Below are 20,916 nucleotides of genomic sequence, written 5' to 3'. Positions count from 1 at the left end.
ATTCCTGTTAATAAATTCTTGAACTTGAAGAGAAGTTGTCACTCTTTTATTCTATATGTGTGCAGAGTTTGCTGGTAAAAAGAATGCCAGTGTTCGAATAATTCCTTTCAACTATTGTCCTGATATCGGCTGGTTGGGCTGATATTCACTGGACAATACCTAACAGACCGATAGTTATTTATTAAACATTGAATAACTTAACGATGGGTAATGGCAAAATAGTTATTTGCTTTATTTTGTTAATATTTGTATGTTTTAATTGTGAAGCACTTTGGTCCTCTTTATTCGCCATGCAAAGGTCTATATAAATGATTGATTGATGAATATAAATATCATACAGCTCCTATGTTGCTATAATAATGTCATAACTTTTCTCCACAGACGTGATCAACTCTGGAGATCTGAAAGCTGCAGAGCAGAGAGATCAGCAGAGAGTGAAGCCTTGTTCCCTCCTTTAACTCAGCCAAGGTCACTGATGTCAAACCTGTGATGGTTTCTAACATCACTTCCCTCACTCCACATGAAATGATCCACTGTGGGGACCCCAGATGTAGGAGACCAGAACAGGATGGAGCAGGTAGATTAGACAAAAGAGATGCAGAAAGAGGAGCAGGTTGAAGGTGGCTTGAGGAGGAAGCTGTGGAAGGAGGAAGAGGGAAGAATGCAATAATGAGGGGATGAAGAACATTAAACTGGGAGGATGAAGAGATGTGAGGAGAACAGATGAGTAGAGATAAGGTGAGGATGAATGGATTAGAGAGGAAGGAAGCAAGGAAATAATGAACGTCCTGCAGAGGACAGAGAGATAAAATGTTTGTAGTTAAAGACCCAAAAACATCCAGAAGCAACTTGAATAATGAAGAATAAACAGGATGACAATAATGCTGAATCAGCATCACTCAATGAAGACATCTGGACTCACCGAGCCTTTCTGCAGTTCCTCACAGCTGGAATCAGTCTCAGTCGTCCTGATGTTGTTGTGTTGTATTTCTTCAGGTCCAACTCATCCAGAACCTCCTCTGACATCTGCAGCATGAAGGCCAGAGCTGAGCACTGGATCTCTGAGAGCTTCTCTGATCTGTTCTCTGATTTCAGGAACTGTTGGATCTCCTGATAAACTGAGAGGTCCTTCATCTCCATCAGACAGTGGAAGATGTTGATTTGTCTGTCTGGAGAGATTTTATCAGTGTTCATCTCCTTTAGATTGTTGATGATTTTCCGGAAGGTGTCTGGTATGTTCTCTGTCTGACCCAGCAGGCCTCCTAAGAGTCTCTGGTTGGACTTCACAGAGAGGCCATGAAGGAAGCGAGCAAACAGGTCCAGGTGGCCATTTTTACTTCTGAGGGATTTCTCCATGATTTTCTCCAGGAAGTCATCAAGGCAGTAACTAAAGTATCCCCCCAGGAAGTTCTTCATAGCCTTTTTGTTCCTGCTGGTGAAGCAGTGGAACATGTAGACTGCAGCCAGAAACTCCTGAATGCTCAGATGAACAAAGCAGTAGACTGCTTTCTGGAACATCACGCTCTCTCTCTTGAAGATCTCTGTACAAACTCCTGAGTACACCGAGGCCTCTGTGACATCCAGACCACACTGCTCCAGGTCTTCTTGGTAGAACATGATGTTTCCTTTCTCCAGATGTTCTAACGCCAGCCTCCCCAGCTTCAGGAGAACTTCCCTGTCAGCTTCCATCAGCTTCTGTGGACTCCTCTCATGTCCTCCATGGTACTTGTTCTTCTTCCTCCTGGTCTGGACCAGCAGGAAGTGAGAGTACATGTCAGTCATGGTCTTGGGCAGCTCTCCTCTCTGCTCTGTGGTCAACATGTCCTCCAGAACCGTAGCAGTGATCCAGCAGAAGACTGGGATTCCACACATGATGTGGAGGCTCCTGGAGGTCTTGATGTGGGAGATGATTCTGCTGGACAGCTCTTCATCACTGAACCTCCTCCTGAAGTACTCCTCCTTCTGGGCGTCGGTGAAGCCTCGTACCTCTGTTACCCTGGCAACACATGAAGGAGGGATCTGATTGGCCGCTGCAGGTCTGGAGGTGATCCAGACCAGAGCCGAGGGAAGCAGGTTCCCCTTGATGAGGTTTGTCAGCAGAACGTCGACTGATGACTTCTGTGTGACGTCAGAAACAAGCCGACTGTGGTTGAAGTCCAGAGAAAGTCTGCTTTCATCCAGGCCGTCAAAGATGAAGAGAAGTTTGTGGGCAGCCAGCTGCTCTGCTGGGAGCTTCTGGAGGGTTGGATGGAAAACATGGAGCAGCGTGAGAAGACTGTGCTGCTCACCTCTGATCAGGTTCAGCTCCCTGAACGACAGCAGAACCACCACACGGACATCTTGGTTCTCCAAGCCCTCGGCCCAGTCCAGAGTGAACTTCTGCACTGAGAAGGTTTTTCCAACACCAGCAACGCCGTTGGTCAGAACCACTCTGATGGCTCCATGTTGGTCAGGTAAGGCTTTAAAGATGTCGTGGCACCTGATTGGAGAGTCATGGAGGTTCTGGATCCTGGAAGCTCTCTCCAGCTGCTTCACCTCATGTTGGGTATTAACCTCTTCACTCTGTCCCTCTGTGATGTAGAGATCAGTGTAGATCCTGTTGAGGAGGGTTCTACTTCCTGGTTCATCACTTCCTTCAGTCACACGTTCACATCTCCTCCTCAGACTGATCTTATGTTCCTCTAGAACCTCCTGCCGACCAACATTTGCTGGAACAGAGAAGAAAAGACAACTGAAGGAAAAACATGATTTAGTGATGAAGTTGGAACAGAAACATCTGGAACATTAGGAGGTGTCATCATTAGAAGGTCTCTTAGGTCACATGATGTGATGCTAACCAATGGGATCCATCCTTAGAAGCAGAACCTTGTTAGATGGTCAGACAGCAGAGTTCTGCCTCTGCTTTGTGGCCAGTATCTGTTCACTGTCAGGATCTGATTCACAAAGCAGATCAGATGAAGAAATGCTGACAGAAACATGCAGCAGCTTTCAGCAACATGAACTCTTTAGCATCAGGTCACAATTGTCCTCATTTCTCTGTTTCTATCTGACCTTCTCCCACAAACACAGCAGCTACAGAAGAGGCAGAGAGACCGAAAATGTTTCCTGGCAGCATTCTGTCATGATCGTGGCACTCACACTGGTTTGATTCATCACCCAACACACCCGGATAGCTCCGCCTTTCTCTCATCACCACTCACCTCATTCACCTGTCCCTGTCACTATTTAATCTCCCTCCTAACCAGAGACGAGTGCCAGATTTTTTCGAACCATTTGGTTAGACAAATCCAGCGTTTTCTCTTGAGTACCTGACTGCCTGTTTCCTGACCCAATCTGTTTTCTCGTTTTCTGAGCCTGCCTGACCCCTGCCTGTTTTGCCTAGCCAATCTGTGTACCGACCTGGAACTGGACCTCGACTTCGCCTTGGATTTCCACTCGGACCTTCCCCGGACCTCTGACCTGGATCTGACCCTGGACTGGACATCGGAACACGACAACTGGACATCCCCTTTGAACCCTCTGCCCATGATCCCTAACGGATCCGAACATCGGCTCGCCCCTCGAGCAACCAGTGACTGTAAAAGGCGTCTCCCCCGAGCTGAACAACCATCTCCGGCGGGTCCGCCTACCCACGGTCGCCGGCCCTCCTTTGTTCTCTCCCGTCTCCCGCATTCTAAGAGACCTCCCGGCCAAGGACGCTGAGGACAGTCCCACAGCGCGCAGCTGTCTTTTTCGTTTGAATAAACAAAACAAAGCACCCTCTGTCTGGTTGAATTCTGGGTCCTTTTGCTCCGCCGTGACACATTCCATGAAATATAAATATAAATATTCCATGTTTCTACAAATATATCTCCTGTAATCTGGGATCTATTGTCAGAGTAAATAAAGGTTTCTGTCTCTCAGACTTTCCTTCCCTCTTTCTGTAAAGCAGCAGTGCAGCAGGTTGTTTTCTCCACCTTTTTGTTTTCATGCATCAAAATGAGCAGCAGCTTTAAGGAGATGTTCAGTTTTAATGCATTTAGCACAAAGGGCTGAAAACAGAACCACTTCAAAGCAAACCCAATAGGTTGTTGGGTTGAACACAGACGTTACATTTACAGCAGCTGGAAATCCAGAGATTCAGGGGAAATAATTGATCACAGAAAGACTTTTAAACACTTGAATTTCCAAATCCCAACTAAAGACGTGGAATTAGTTCAACAGAGACGATAGAAGGAAGTTCTGATTGGAGATGTTCAGTCTCACCTGGAGCACAGCTGCTCTGATTGGCTGCCAGCAGTCCAGCTCCTGTTCTGAAGAAGTAAAACATGTAATCACACCCCTTCTCCTTCCTTTAGATCTTAACATAAATAATCCTCCAAATTCTAGCTTTACTTATGAGTTTATAAAGCCCTAAACTTATTATTTAAACAACTTAATCAACATGTATATAAAAACACATTTACATCCCAACAATTATACCTACAGCCAACGTGACCCAGACTATTGTACATGTGTGTATAACCAGGCCAATGAATACTACTGGTTTATTTACTAACAGCTTATGATTATGTAGCTGTAAGTTAAGCTAAAATAGGAATTAATTTACTTTTAGTTTATAAAATGAAGACAGAGTCAATATTATGTTTTTATTTCTCTGCAGAGTCACATCCATCAGTTAGAAACTGGTTTCTTACTCTGAGTCTGAGGGTCCAGGTTCTTCACTGAAGAATGGAGGTTTATCTTTGGACCCGTCACTCCTCATAGACGGACAGCTGGATCCTGGAGGTTCTGCTCTGTCCTCCTTTAGATCACAATCCTCCATCTTCTGGACTTCAGTCAGCCTGAGAGAGAAACCAGAACCAGTCAGTTCCCAGTGGTTCAGGTCCAGTCAGTGTCTGTAAAGCAGAAAGCTGATTCCCATCATGTGTGTAGAGGACCAGAGGAACCTGAGTTCAGCAGGTACCATCTGGGTCTGGATTGTCCTCTCCTTCACTACTTCATGCACCTCCTGATGTCTGCGGGGGGGTTTCCCCAGAACCATCTGGAGAAGTTCTGGTAACGGACGTGATCCACTAAGTGTCATGGCTGAAAAAAGACTTAACTTACCTCTGTTAACCAGCGGAGACAAGGTTTCCGTCCTGCTGTCTCAACATGGAGTCTGATCTGAAGGAGTTCAGCAAAGTTTCACTTTCTGTTTCTCAGTGGGTCAGGTGACTTGTGTTTTTATGTATAACAGAAGCGTCTAGAGTCAAAGTTTGATTCGTAGGAATAAATATTTACAGCTGACAGCTGAAGTAGATTTAACAGACTAGAAGAAAAGTACAAGAAAGGAGGAAAACCTTCAATTTTCTTTATTTTAAACGGTCCCGTTATCACAACAGTTGAACTACAGTTCCCATGAGTCTCTACGGGAAGCTGCACTGAAAGGCTGTGGGGGGAGATCTTGTTTTTCCATGAAACTAACAATATAAACAGTAAACATAAACATATATAAACATATATAAACAGTAAAAAAAAACAGGACAAAATAAATCTAAGCACCAAAATACCTGAACTACAGTTAGATACTAGGAAAAAAACTACAAAGACCACAGATCTGTTTCTAATTTACTATTAAACGACTTTTCAACAGGATAACATGATGATTGTCAAGATGCTGAACTCAGCAGATTACAATCATACATTTGGTCATTTTAGATTCATTAAAGGCAAGTTTAAGGGGTTTAAATTTTTTATTACAAAATAAACCTCTCACAAAATGACTGAATGTTCTGCTTCATCCATTTTCTAACACGCTTATCCCTTGTGGGGTCCAGAGGGGTGCTGATGCCTATCTCCAGCTGTCAATGGGTGAGAGGCGTGGTACGCCCTGGACAGGTGGCCAGTCTATCGCAGTGTTCTGCTTCAGGAAAACATTTTCTAAAGTCCACATAAAGATTTAGCTTCAGCAACTTCAGCCGTGGTTGAACTTGTCCTCTTCTGTGAGGCAGAAGCAGCTTCCAGCCTGGTTCTCTGCTCCTCAAACTCTCCTGAGAAGAAAAAGAAGTGCAGCCCAACATCTGCTGCTGAAGGTTCAGGCCACAGCAGGAAGGAAGGATCCAGGCAGCAGAAGCAGCTTCTGCAGCCGTTTAACCATCTAACCTTTTTATTGCTCCAGTTTCCTGCATCCTGCAGATAAAATGGTTCTGGTGCTGCAGCAGTGGAGGAGACTCTGCTCCTCAAAGCCAGAGATCCTGGTTCTCAGACCAGAAGAACCTGGAAAAATAGAGGATGCAGTTTCTGTCACATTTTAATTACAGGTTGATGGATTAGAATCTGCACCCAAATAAAAATTGATCATTGATCTCCCAGATGGTCCGCTCAGATCTAACTCCACTCAGAACCGACGGCTTATGTTCCCGTCCAGAAAGACATGATGAAAATGAAAGACAACAACTACAATGAAAAAACGTGTTTAATGTTAAACGTCTCTTTAATAATAATAATAATAATACATTTAATTTATACTGCACTTTCCATCAAAAGATCTCAAAGTACTACAGGTATTAAAAGAAAAAAAGCAGAAAAATTAAAAAAGCTATTTTAGAAGAGAGAAAAAAACATCTAAAGGGGACCAAAAGCTTTGCTAAAAGAAATGTTTTAAGGCCTTCTTTAAAACAGTCAGTGGACTGAGGTGCCCTCAACGTGTCAGGGAGGGCATTCCACAGATGTGTGGCAGCAGCACTAAATGCCCGATCTCCCATTGTCCTGATTCTGGTTCTGGGAATGTGGAGGAGGTTTGAGTGAGTGGAGCGAAGGGAGCGGGTTGTCTTCTGTGGGTTGGTAAGTTCTTTGAGGTGGGGGGGGGGGCATGTTCATGGATTCATTGATGTGTGAGGAGGGAAACTTTGTACTCAACCCTGGTGGAGATGGGAAGCCATTGTAGTGAATGGAGAATGGGGGTAATGTGCTCATGTTTCTGCACTCTCACCAGGATCCTAGCTGCAGAGTTTTGAATGTACTGAAGCCTCTGCAGACTCTGCAAAGGCTTCAGTACTCTGCAGACTCTTTCTTCATCACTTCAGACTCCTGATTTAGAGGAAATAAGAATCATGAAATAAAGCAGTTCAATGATCCTCAGCAGCATCAAACAACAGAACCAAACATTTCTAAGAGACCAGGAGCTGCTGTAGTCGTCCTATTAAACCTGTCAGAGAAGAGAGGCAGTTTAGCTTCTTTCAGATGAGAATTTAGTTTTCAGTTTCTTCTCCTTTCTTCCACTTAGCTTTTCATTAATTTTACAGAATACAACTTTATACCAGCAGCCGTCCTCTGTCTCTCTTTTGACGTTTCTGTCTCTATCATGTACATTTATACATGGTTATATTTTGAGGCTACCTGCCATTCTTCCTTCCTTCTTGTTTGAATGAAAATCTCTTTAGATCTAGATCTGCCAGAGTTTCTATTTTTGAATGTACCTTTATTCAATTTAAATTTTATTATATTTGGGATCTGTTTCTGATCCATTCATGGGATCCATTTAGCTACAAATCCTTTCCAAGAAAAAAGCAGGAAAGTGGATTTTTGTTTCCATCAGACAGACTTTAGGTGATTTGTGACAATCAAAGCAAATGGTATTTTTGTAGGACATCTGAAAATGACCATAGAGCCGTTTACTTGTTGACAACGTGCTGTATTACACTTTAATGTTTAAACACACGTGATCATCCTCATAATTGACTTAGCTCTTCTCCAAAGATTGACAGTAAAATATGAAATATTTCTTCTAGTTATTGTAGAAGTGACCTTTTAACATAATATGAAGAGAATTTGTTGTCAGCTTTTAGGAGATATAAATTACTTAAAATGAGACAAACGCATATGTTATATGGGCATTATAAGGAACTTTGACTTGGCTTTTCTCCTAAGATCTACAATAAAATTATTAAATGTTTATTCTAATTATATTAAAAGTGACACTTGAACATAATAGGAAGAGATTTTGTCACATCTTATGATTTTGGAGAAATAAATTACACATCCAGAATGGCCATTATAAGGAACTTTCATTTCTCCAAAAATCTACAGTTGAATTATGAAATATTTATTCTGGTTATAGTAGATCTCTGAAGGTAATAGTTTTTCATAAATAAAGATTTTCAGGGGGTTGTGCTTCTCCGTTTCTCTTTATTTCTATATTTTTTACCTGCACATCCACCCCTGCTGCTTTGTTACCGTAATGCATCATGTATGCAAGACGCTAAACTTTACAACAGAAAAAACATCTTGACCAGGGCCGGACACAGCCTCCATGGGGCCCTAAGCAAAATGTGGTTTTAGGGCCCTCTCTTCAGTCTATATATAGTTGATCATTCACACACCTACAATGAACTCCATGCAGCTCTGGCAGTGTTGTTTACATCCTATTAACAGCCTGACATGTCTTTACACATGTATGTGTTACACGTTGAAATTAGGCTGTTGCTGTATCTCCAAAGGTAATCTAATCAGAAACATAAGTAATAGCAATGCAATAATAATATGAATAATATCAATAGGGGGTTTTCACTGACGTCACTGGCCAACTTCCGGTCCGCCATATTGGGTGGCACACTTCCTTATCTCTAGTTGTCGTACACGTATTATCGTATCGCGAATGGATAAGTACGCCAGCACGCTAGAGCGACCAGATAAGGACGTATATCTGAGGAAATGTTCCGTGATCGACCATATGGACCCCTATGCCCTCCACGGTGCCTTGTTTAGCCGTAATCCTGATGATTGGCCAAATGTAGAGCACGGCGACATAGTGCATTACCTGGTGTTCGGTGAAAACCCTCTGCACACTCTTGAGGAAATGAGAGCTTACAAGGGTCTAAAGGCTCACAACCAGTTCACATCTGGTTATGTACATCAAGGAAATCGCCATCATACGTGGACGGGTGAGTTTTAATAAGATGGTTAAAATGTAAACAATCCGACGCAAATGTGTCGCATGCTTCTGCGGTGGCTGGCGGCCGGCGGCGGGCGGTGCGCGAAGGCGCTTGGCTGCAGGGCCGATCGACGCCGCTCGCGGCTTTAATTATTTAAGCAGAACAATGACCAGCGCAAAATTAAGTTGTATTTACCGTATTGGCGCCGGTAGGAGCTGCAGATCATAAAGCCAGCAAACAGTGGGAACACAGCAACTCGTTCAAAGGTAAGCTGCGCTCAGACGGGCTCTGGCTCATGCTAACCGTTAGTGCTAACAACCACTCGCGCATGTAATGTACTTTTAACTAGCTGCTATGTGTTTCAAACGTTTAGAACACACTCTCATTGACATCGGGATACTGTGGAAAGTTATGTTCGGTCGACTTACAGCCGCGATCCAAGCGAGCCGACTCTTTGTTATCGCTAACAGTTGTTCTCCGTGGTTGCGCCTCCAGGCAGGAAAGCGGTGGAAAATTAATCCGTTTCTATGTTTTTCCCATGGCGATCATGTGTTGCGCTGTTACAGCCCACAATACAGCAACGGTTTACCATGGTTGAAATCAAGTTAAGGTGAAATTAATCAAATTAAAACACGGCTGAGAGAGGGAGTACAGTACGCGGTAGTAATAGGCAGTAGAGGCGGCGGAGGCAGTCAACACGGCAGCCGCGGAAAGTAATAAGTCATGACGCCCAAGCCCTATTATTAATATATTCTTCTTACATGTTTTAAATACTTAACAGTTAATTACCTGTGACAAAGTGAGCACCGCAGACTCTGGCGTATTCCAGCTTAACACCGTCCAAATCGGACCTGGATATCCGTGTCAGCCATAGGTGACGGCGTTGTTCAGACAGCTGTTTTTTTTTTCACACTGATTCACTATTACGGCTGGTAGGCGATAGAAAGAGCGTTGATCTCCACCTCCACGGGCCGTGCAACCAACCATTAAACACGTTTTCCCCATTGTTCACTTCCAATACTGCCTAAGGCGTCATACAATGCAGGTCAACGGTGCGAAACGACTGCCACCCAATATGGCGGACGCGCTGAGTAGTCATATGAGCGTGACGTCAGCTGAAAAACCCCTATTAATGAATGATGGATCATGTCCAGGGTGTCACATATGCTTTTTAATCTTAGGGGGCACATCCAGCTACAAGAATAGCCTGGGTTTGATTTACACAACATTCCAAGATTTTTGTTTCAAAAACGTGCAACAACAATGTGCAACAATAAGTTGTAGTGTTAGAACAACGAAAACATGCAACAACAAATAACAGATGTATAAAAAAATAACAAATTGATTTACACAAAAACAGAAAGGATCAAATAAAATAAACAATAAATATCACTCAAATATTTAATGATTTAAATGAACAGCAATACCTGAAACAAGGTAACACAAATGGTTTAAAATATAAATATAAAGTTGACTAATTAGGTATTAAAACTTTAAAAATGTGTATAACTATTCAATTCAATTCAATTCAATTTTATTTATATAGCACCAAATCATGAAACATGTCATCTCAAGGCACTTTACAAAATCAAGTTCAATCATATTATACAGATTGGGTCAGATTATACAGATTGGTCAGAAATGTCCTATATAAGGAAACCAGTTGATTGCATCAAAGTCCCAACAAGCAGCATTCACTCCTGGGGAACCGTAGAGCCACAGGGAGAGTCGTCTGCATTATACATGGCTTTGCTGCAATCCCTCATACTGAGCAAGCATGAAGCGACAGTGGGAAGAAAAACTCCCCATTAACGGGAAGGAAAACCTCCGGCAGAACCGGGCTCAGTATGAACGGTCATCTGCCTCGACCGACTGGGGTTACGGAAGACAGAGCAGAGACACAACAAGAGAAACAAAAAAGCACAGAAGCACACATTGATCTAGTAATCTGTTCTACATTAGATGGTAGTAGCGGGTGAGCCGTCTTCTCTGGATGATGTCACAGTTAAAAGAACGTCAGACCAGGTGTACCTACTATGAAGAAAAAGAGAGAGAGCAAAAAGTTAAAAGCTGAAATGATGACAGTCATTTCAATGTAATGCAATGCAAAACTGGAGAACAGTAGACTGGAGAACAGTAGAAATCAGTAGAGTGAGAAAATTAGACCCTGATGTCCTCCAGCAGCCTAGGCCTATCACAGCACAACTATAGAGATAGCTCAGGGTATGAGCCACTCTAACTATAAGCTTTGTCAAAAAGGAAAGTTTTAACATTAGTCTTAAAAGTAGATAGGGTGTCTGCCTCACGGACCAAAACTGGGAGTTGGTTCCACAGGAGAGGAGCCTGATAGCTAAAGGATCTGCCTCCCATTCTACTTTTAGAGACTCTAGGAACCACCAGCAGACCTGCAGTCTGAGAGCGAAGTGCTCTGTTAGGAACATACGGGGTAATCAGAGCTCTGATATATGATGGAGCCTGATTATTAAGGGCTTTATACGTTAGAAGGAGAATTTTAAATTCTATTCTTGATTTAACAGGAAGCCAATGAAGGGAAGCTAAAATTGGAGAAATATGATCCCTCTTGTTGATTTTCATCAGAACTCTTGCCGCAGCATTTTGAATCAGCTGAAGACTTCGAACTGCATTTTGTGGACTTCCTGATAGTAAAGAATTACAATAGTCCAGCCTTGAAGTAACAAATGCATGGACTAGTTTTTCAGCATCACTCCTGGACAGAATGTTTCTAATTTTGGCGATATTCCGGAGGTGAAAAAAGGAAACTCTGGAAACCTGTTTAATATGGGATTTAAATGACATGTCTTGGTCGAAAACAACACCAAGATTTTTAACTTTATTACCAGAGGCCAAGTTAATGCCATCCAGATTAAGGGATTGATTAAGAACTTTATTTTTTGAAGACTCTGCCCCAAAGATTACAACTTCTGTCTTGTCAGAATTTAAATGCAGGAAATTTAAAGTCATCCAGCTTTTGATGTCATCAAGACATGACTGCAGTCGAAGTAACTGATTGGATTCATCAGGATTTATGGATAAATATAGCTGAGTGTCATCAGCATAACAGTGGAAATTAATCCCATGCTGTCTGATAATTTTGCCAATCGGAAGCATATATATAGTAAATAGAATTGGTCCAAGGACTGAACCCTGTGGTACTCCACAAGTGACCCTAGAGTTTGAGGAAGATTTATTATTAACATGAACAAATTGGAATCTGTCCGACAGATAAGATTTAAACCAGCCTAATGCTTTCCCCTTAATCCCTACAGTATGCTCAAGTCTTTGTAGGAGAATATTGTGATCAACTGTATCAAATGCAGCACTGAGATCTAACAGGACAAGTATAGACACAAGTCCATTATCTGAGGCCATGAGAATATCATTGGTGACCTTCACCAGAGCTGTTTCAGTGCTATGATGAGCTCTGAAGCCTGACTGAAACTCCTCAAGTAGGTCATTACTTTGTAAATGTTCACATAGTTGATTAGCAACTACTTTCTCAAGAATTTTAGATAAGAAAAGAAGATTAGATATAGGTCTGTAATTTACTAACTCATCTTGATCAAGAGATGGTTTCTTAAGTAAAGGTTTAATAACAGCTACTTTAAAAGCCTGTGGTACATATCCATTTACCAAGGATAGATTAATCATGTCTAAAATAGGACCACTGATCAGAGGGATTACCTCCTTAAACAACTTGGTTGGGATTGGGTCTAACATACAGGTAGAAGGTTTAGATGAAGCTAAAATTTTAGATAGCTCAGAAAGCTCTACTGCTTTTAAACAGTTCAGACACTGCGCAGGTTCTATGGATTCCTCCAATGCTGCCTCACTTACTGAGGACGAGGTAATCATGTTTGGAAGAATGCCAATTATTTTATTTTTAATGGAATCAATTTATTTATGAAGAATCCCATAAAATCATTACTGCTAAGAGCTAAGGGAATGGATGGATCAACAGAGCTGTGGCTCTGGGTAAGTTTGGCAACTGTACTGAAGAGAAATCTAGGATTATTCTTATTCTCCTCAATTAATGATGAAAAATATGCTACTCTAACTCTGCGAAGGGTCTTGTTATACAACAATAGACTGTTCTTCCAGATTAGGTAGGATTCCTCTTGGTGTGTAGAGCGCCATTTTCTCTCCAATTTCCTAACATTGTGCTTCAAGGAACGCAGCTCTGAATTAAACCAAGGAACTATATGTGCAAAGGTTTTAGCAAAAAAAAAAAAAAAAAAAAAATCTACTGTAAATAAAAGCCATTATTCTCACATTTGACTTTGAACCTGAGGAAGGTTTTTTGATTTTTTTCACATTTCTAAAAAAACAAGTGGCATCCATGGACACTTTAGCAGCATCAGAAACTACTAGATTTAGGCTATGGGCTCCACAAGGTACATAAAAAGCACATGGATTTTTTTTAAAGCCTTTCCTGCACACCTTTATTTGCACCTTTGTCATATGATTGTCCCCTACAGTCCTCAAAGAGGATGTTCAGCTCTTCAGCTTCTGAAGAATCAGTGCAGACGAGCCATGACCCGTGGATTCTGGAATAATAAGAAACCCCAAGAAGTTTTCAATGATCTCTGGTGTTTTCACAAGATTCACTGTGCGCACAGCAACAGCTATTTGTTCTTGATGACTTACATCTAGGTTGGAATCCAGTATTATGGCGTAGTATTTTCAATCTGATTTCTGACACCATTGTGTCAAGTATTTTAACACATAGGCTATGAACTCATTTTGAATCGTTTTACTAAGGTATGTGATGTGCTCTGCTCCACTGTTAATGTGTCTCACATGATCTCTGAACACGAGATAAAATTTAGCTAGCAGTTCAGCTTCTTTGAGAAAGTTCCCATTGTTGGCCTTGTGCAATGTGTCAGAAGATCCCCTCAGAGTCCGGTTCCTTTCTACCAGTGACTGGATAATACTGACTAAGTGTGTGAGAACATCTCTCCAGCATTTTCTTTCTGCCTCGTGGAGGCCCATTTCTGCTTCATCAATGGTTTTTCCCCTGTAAAGACGCAAGCTGAATTCCTTCAATTTCATTTTGTTACTACACTGATTGTTGACCCAATCCAGCTGTCCATCAGTTGCCAGTTTTAAGGACTTCTTGGAAAATTATTTGCAGCAAAAGCAGTAGACTGCATCTTTACTTCTTGAATAAGTCAGCTAACTACGCTTAACTTTTTCTTCATTGACTAATTGTCTGTGGGTGTAATGATAATGGAAACTTCATCCATCATCCCTTTTAAAGGAATGAAAAGTTCTCCTTGATAGGCAGGTTCCTCTGATCACCAGCTCAATCAGAGAGAAAAGAAGGTCACTAAGCTGGGTCAACTGGTGGAGCTGATGATGATCCGCTGTGAGAAGTGGACGTTGTGGTGGAGGATGCTGAGGAAGTGAACCAAGAAAAACAATGATTAAGAAAGAACGACCAATAAGGACATTAAATTACAGTTTTGGACATAATTATTAATCTCAGAAAGTCCTGCAGCACAATGAGCAATTAATTTACCAGGTAGATCAACTGTGGTTGCAGTCATGGAGGGGACAAAAATTATAACTAGTGACTCATGTTACTCTCAGCTACCTTTATAGTTTTACTGCTATAGGCTTAGGTTACTGGAGTATATCAGGATCTAATTTTCTCACTATATTGAGTTCTACTGTTCTTCAATTATGCATTATGTGTTGTCATTTCTGCTTTAACTTTCTGTTCTCTCTCTTTTCTCTTCATAGTAGGTACACCTGGTCTGGCGTTCTGTTAACTGTGACATCATCCAGAGAAGACGGCTCACCTGCTACTACCATCTAATGTAGAACAGATTACTAGATCAATGTGTGCTTCTGTGCTTTTTTGTTTCTCTTGTTGTGTCTCTGTTCTGTCTTCTGTAACCCCAGTCGGTCGAGGCAGATGACCGTTCATACTGAGCCCGGTTCTGCCGGAGTTTTTTTTTCCCCGTTAATGGGTGGTTTTTCTTCCCACTGTCGCTTCATGCTTGCTCAGTATGAGGGATTGCAGCAAAGCCATGTACAATGCAGATGACTCTTCCTGTGGCTCTACGGTTCCCCAGGAGTGAATGCTGCTTGTCGGGACTTTGATGCAATCAACTGGTTTCCTTATATAGGAAATTTTTGACCAATCTGTATAATATGATTGAACTTGACTTTGTAAAGTGCCTTGAGATGACATGTTTCATGATTTGGCGCTATATAAATAAAATTGAATTGAATTGAATTGACAGTGGACACAGGATGGGGTGTGAGCTTTGTGGAGGATAGAGATGGACTTAAGAAGAAAAAACAACAACAAAAGCTAGCCATGTACATATATATATATACATACATATTAATGAGATACCTTGACTAAATTAATTTCCCTTTGGATGTAATTCTTATACTTAAAAATGAAATATACTGTATGGTGACACTCTTTCCTCACCTGATGGATTAACCACAGTTGAGTCTGAGGATGTGGACTGGCACTGGCTGATTCTTTGCCTCCTTGTTAAGTTTTATAGATTAGAAAGCTAACGGCCAACCGAGCAGCACCACAGAACTCACTGGTAGAAACTGGATTCTACTGAACAACCTCAACCTGCAGTCGGGTTCCTGAGCCCGCTCCAGGGTCCGACTCCTACAGAACCGCCTGGAACCAAAACGTCTTTAAATGAAACTCTGTTAGGACTGTAAACTTTTCTGCAGTAAAAGCCCATTCTCTAGTTTGTAAGGTTCTGTTTTAATGAGCCTTTCATGGACCACGGTACCTTGATCCATAACAGAACCACGGCTGCTGCTTCTTCTCTGGGTGACCTTCATGCTGCCAAGCCTCCTCTGGAGCTTCTGGGACAGAAAGCAAAGCAACATGTTGGTTTTGCTGAATCTCCTGCAGCTGCAGCAGTTTTCCACCTTAAAGCTGCTTCAGGGCAGATCTGAGGGAAAGAGGAGCTGAAGAGTTCAGCAGATGTTAAAGCTTCATGTCTCCCAGCTCAGCTTCATGCTGCTCTTCATGTGTCCCTGCAGGAAGCTGCTGCTCTCCCTCTGTGTGCCATGCAGCAGCGCCACCTGCTGTCCACACCAACTAACTGCAGCCATCAATCCTTCCTGTCTGCATCTGCTTCAGTTTGTCTTTAAACCATCATCTGTGTTGCTGCTCTGCTGGAATCAGACAGGAATCATGGTGGAAAGTTCAGATCTCTGCAGGAAGGAACTAAAAGATCATCTGAACTGAACGCAGTCAGAAAAAGATGGAAAAGCTGCAAATATTCAGCAACTTGGGGATCATGATTTCCCTGCTGTAACTTACCTGACCTTTGACCTCACAGAGCCCAGCCTGGAGGATCTTCTCCACCATCACTGTCACTATTTAAACGAGCAAATCAATCATCTGTTGCTCAGATAGAAAAGTTCAAACTGTTATGTTGAGGAAAGTTTCTCTCCTATCCTTGCTTTCTAAATGCCAACAGCCTGACAAAAGGATTCAATCTATGTTGCGCGGTTGAAGGCCTGATTGTGTTTAGTCTCAGAGAGAGAGCCAAGGTTGAGGAGCACAGATAGCGGTAGGCAGAAAGGAAAGCTGCAGGCGTCGGGGAGTCGCTCTTGAAGGCTGCCTCTAGTGAGCCAGATCTAGAAAAGAACATTTCTCTGTCTAGTTAGAGCAGATTGAACATCTTCCACAGACTGGTTCTGTTCTCCCTGCAAGGATCCAATAAATGCTGATTAATGAAGACCACCCATCTCCTCCTTGTTAATTCAGAATAGTCATTTATTTCCATCAACATGTCAATAAAGTCACGTCTTCACCTTCAAACGTCATTGATCCTCAGCGAGCTCTGAGCAACCAGAGCTAACCTTCTGGTCTGAGCATCAAGTGTTGGAGGAAAGAAACCTGCCTAAAACCAGCAAAGTTCAACCAGAAAATAAAGCCACAGAAGTGAGAAAGTTTCCTTTAGACCTCGTCTACAAAAGCTTTAGAAGCCAAACTGTCAGATATTTAGCAGATAGAAGCTGCAGCCGTAGAACAGGATCCTAAAGAAGCACTTTGCAGATTTTCCTGCTTTCATTTCTAATCATCAGAGGATGGAACAAGTCGCTGCTTTGCCTCTTTTTTCATCACTCCACCATTTGGACTTTTTCCCTCTGCAAGGTCTGCAGCTGGAAAGTTAGTGAGAACTGCTTTTCTAACTATTGCTCTGTTTTCTCTTCTGCTGGGGAGTCCAGAGTCCGTCTGAGCAGCAGAACCGGTTCCCCTCGTCTCTCATTTAGCTTCTTAAATGCACATGAGCAGCAACACTGGAAAAAACTGAACTTTATTAATAAATCTTCCTCCCAGAATCATGTCAACAAAGTAGCTAAAAGCTGAGCTCCTGGTTCTGAATCTGCTTTTATTCTGATCGGTTCTGGATCCGTTCAAAGCTAAAGATGATATTTGTGTTTAAAAGTTCATCAAAAATAAAGTTAAACATTTAACTTCATAAAGAATATTTTAAAGTTGTTCAAAGGTTCTGGGGAAACAAACCAAAGGCAGCAGGAGATGGTTTCCACATTCCTCAGACAAGGATCATTATTTAATGTCTAGAACTGGACCAGAACCAGCCAGCCAGGTTCTGCTCCTTTAGCCAAATCAATACATGGTTCTGGTCGGATGGTATTAAGGTTTTAGGACAATAAACAACTGCAACATATTTCCATCATTATCAACAGGGTTTAGTGCTTTCATTTGCTTTGTTCTGGTTCTGAAAGCTAAAAGTTCTGGTCCAAATGGTCCTATCAGCTGATTAACACACATATTAAACCAAACCTTCCTGCATCTTTGTCTTTTTATTCCACATGGCAGCTGCCCGCTAACCTTTAGCTAACATATTTATTATAAAATCAGCAGTCAAGGTTCTCCTGAGGAGATCCATATAGAACCAGAACCGATCTCATAGAACCTCTGCAGGTTTTAGAAGCAGCTGCTATTTGTTTTAAAGTCAGTCAGGCTGTTATCAGCCAGTGAGCTGAACCACCTTAATGACTCCATCTAACAGACTAGTAACACAGCAGTAATAACGCCATCAGTGGAAATATGGAACATACTAATAAACTGAGATTTAGAGATGAAAATATGAATCTTAGTTATTGATCACAGGTTCTACAGCGGCTGGGTTCTGGTCCACAGAGCTGGATAGAAAAACAGGCTCAGAATAGACGTCTATTTTCCAGGTAGAAGCAGCAAATCTTCTAATGGACATGTGGAGGTAAAACAGCTACAGAACAGATATTTACTTGCTTTAAACAGAGCCTCTGCCTCCAGATTGGAGAAAATTACAGATTTATTCCTGACAAACGTTTCATTGCAGAGAAAAACACAGCAGGGATGATTCTAGGAGGAATATGTTGCTTTCTTTAACTTGTTGTTCATTTTATATTGATTTATTGATCTTGATTTATTTATATTGATTTATTGATATTGCTTTATTGATGTTGATTTATTGATGTTGATCAGATTTCCATCTCTGGGTTAAAGCGTTTATTTTCTCTAATCAGTAACAGCTTCATGTTCTACATCACAGAACTATGTTCACTAAAGCAACACTTTTTAGAACCAAGTTAATGATGGAAAAGGACAATAATATGTAGAGATGACGGTTAACAGTGAAGCAAACGGAACCAGAACTGTTGTGGGAACTGAGCCGGTCCAGAACGGTGCCTCCTTCCTGTTTTCCCTCCTTTCATGCCAACAGCAGCGTGCTGTGTGTTTTCTCCCTGGCCATAAATGCCCTCATGGTGGCCCACAGCCCTCTAGATCTCAACCTGCAGCAGCACTGAGCCACCAAACGTCTCAGCAAATTCCTGCATGTAGTGGAAGTTCAGCGCTGAGCAAATATTCTCCCTGGGTCCAAAAAACAGCCAAAGTTCTGGTTTCACCGCAGCATTTCCACCGTTCTCCAAGATCTCAGTCCAGACTCACCGCAGATCTGATCCTTGTTAAGGTTTAGAGATTAAAAAGTTAAAGGCCAACCGAGCAGCACCACAGAACTCACTGGTAGAAACTGGATTCTACTGAACAACCTCAACCTGCAGTCGGGTTCCTGAGCCCGCTCCAGGGTCCGACTCCTACAGAACCGCCTGGAACCAAAACGTCTTTAAATGAAACTCTGTTAGGACTGTAAAGCTTTTCTGCAGTAAAAGCCCATTCTCTAGTTTCTAAGGTTCTGTTTTAATGAGCCTTTCATGGACCACGGTACCTTGATCCATAACAGAACCACGGCTGCTGCTTCTTCTCTGGGTTCTGCTGGGTTCTGGTGTCGTGTGATGACTGCAGCTCTGTGATGTCCTCACAGTCTGATTTCTAAATGATGAACAATGACAAGCGGTCGGCTCTTTGGCCAAATCTCCATCTGGCTTCATGTTGAGCTGCTGGAACTGGGCTAGAAAAGCTGAAGGATGGAAACATTTCTGAGAGCCTCCATGTTGCTTTGCTCCCCATTCTAGAAGCTCCCAGCTTTCAGCTTCCTCTGACTCCCAGAAGCAGAGATTTCTATTTGCTGGATTAAAGATGGAGTTTTATCTAACATCAGGGCTGTTAGAACTGCAGCTCTTCTCTTCCTAAAATGCAGCGTCTTATTTCTAACGGTTCTACCTTCAGACTTCAGAGTCTCCCTTCAGTCCAACTCTGCAGTCTGCTCACTGCTCAGAGAAAACCTTCAACTGCTTCTGCTGCTAGGAAAGTTTACACACCATCAAAGCTGAGCACATTCATTTTCTCTGGCTTTTCATCCACACATCAGCTGCTCAACATCTATCACCTGCTGCAGAGTCCTGCTAGCAAACTTAGTTACAATACAGGCCCCTGCTAAAGTATTCACACCCCATTAAACTTTGTCTCATTTTATCAGCTGACCACCACAAACTGCTGATTTTATTGGGATTTTATTTGGCAGATCAACACAAAGCAGCACATCCAGGCTCATTAGTGGAAACTTTTTCACACTGAATAACTTTATCTAATAAAACTGAAAATGTCTCATCAGTCCACAGAATATTTCCCCAAAAGTCTTGATGATCATCAAGATGTTTTTGGTAAATGTGAGACGGGTCTTTGGGTTCTTCTGGGTCAGCAGTGGTTCTGGTCTTGGACCTCTCCCATGGAGGCCATTTTTCCCAGTTTCTCTCTAATTGTTGAATCCTGACCTCTGACCTTAACTGAGGCAGTGAGTCCTGCAGAGCTTCAGATGTTGTTCTGGTTCCTCTGGGACCTCCTGGATGAGTCCTTGTTAAATCACTCAGTCATTTAGATTTTACTCAGATTTTTATGCTAGATGTGCTTCATTCCACCGGCTCGTTTTTTAGCTCGGCTTTTTTCACTTCATTCCACTATTCAGTTTAGAGCATTTTAGGATTCTAGATTCAAACTAAAGACAGCTGACCACATGGAGAATTGTGATTTTTCTGGTTAAATTTCATGTGTGAAACATTTATAAATTTGCTAAAATTGAATGTTTTGGCCTCTTTTAATGTTTTGTTTCCCCACGTGTTAAAATGACTGCTATGCTGGTTAAGGCTAGTGTCTCGTGTTTTGTATTAAACGATTGCCTTTCTCCCTGATCTGACTTTCTAGCTTTATTCATCTGTATCAGTCTGCTGAATATTTCTCCATCATTATTCTTCTGGTGCTTCAACTTGCAGACGGTCCCTAAGCATCTGCGGAGCAGCGAGCTCTGCATAGAGTCCAATGTAATTCTCCCAGCGCGGTGGGAGACTCGTTTTGAGGAAACTACGATTGTAGCTCACTGTCTGCCTTGCTGTGGTTGCAGAGAGGTGTCGCTTTGTAGAAGAAATGATCCTCCGATGAGTTCTTGACCCGGAAAAGCCCAATCTGTGAATATCTTTCTAACTTTAGCGAAGTGATGTGAACTGGCTCCGCCGTCTGTTGCTCCGCATCTAGAAACCCTGCGTGCTGCGGTGACGTCACAGACTCGGTGCTCGTTAACCGCCAGATGATTAACAGGAAATC

General features: G+C 42.2%; 1 protein-coding gene across 1 annotated transcript in view; it reads right to left on the bottom strand.

The window, feature by feature from the left end:
* LOC118561489 (NLR family CARD domain-containing protein 3-like) overlaps positions 1-2,850 on the bottom strand; it is a 77,238-nt gene extending 74,388 nt beyond the window's left edge. The window contains exons 1-2 of the mRNA XM_036133611.1: positions 2,838-2,850; positions 923-2,708 (exon numbers count right to left, since the gene is read on the bottom strand). Of these exons, the coding sequence (XP_035989504.1) occupies positions 923-2,708; positions 2,838-2,850 (1,799 nt within the window). The remainder of the gene's footprint in view (positions 1-922; positions 2,709-2,837) is intronic.
* Positions 2,851-20,916: the final 18,066 nt, after the last annotated feature.

This window comes from Fundulus heteroclitus, unplaced genomic scaffold, assembly GCF_011125445.2.
Source record: "Fundulus heteroclitus isolate FHET01 unplaced genomic scaffold, MU-UCD_Fhet_4.1 scaffold_65, whole genome shotgun sequence".
Taxonomy (NCBI): domain Eukaryota; kingdom Metazoa; phylum Chordata; class Actinopteri; order Cyprinodontiformes; family Fundulidae; genus Fundulus; species Fundulus heteroclitus.
Note: the sequence above shows the minus strand (reverse complement) of the source record. Positions and strands in the feature narration are given on the sequence as shown.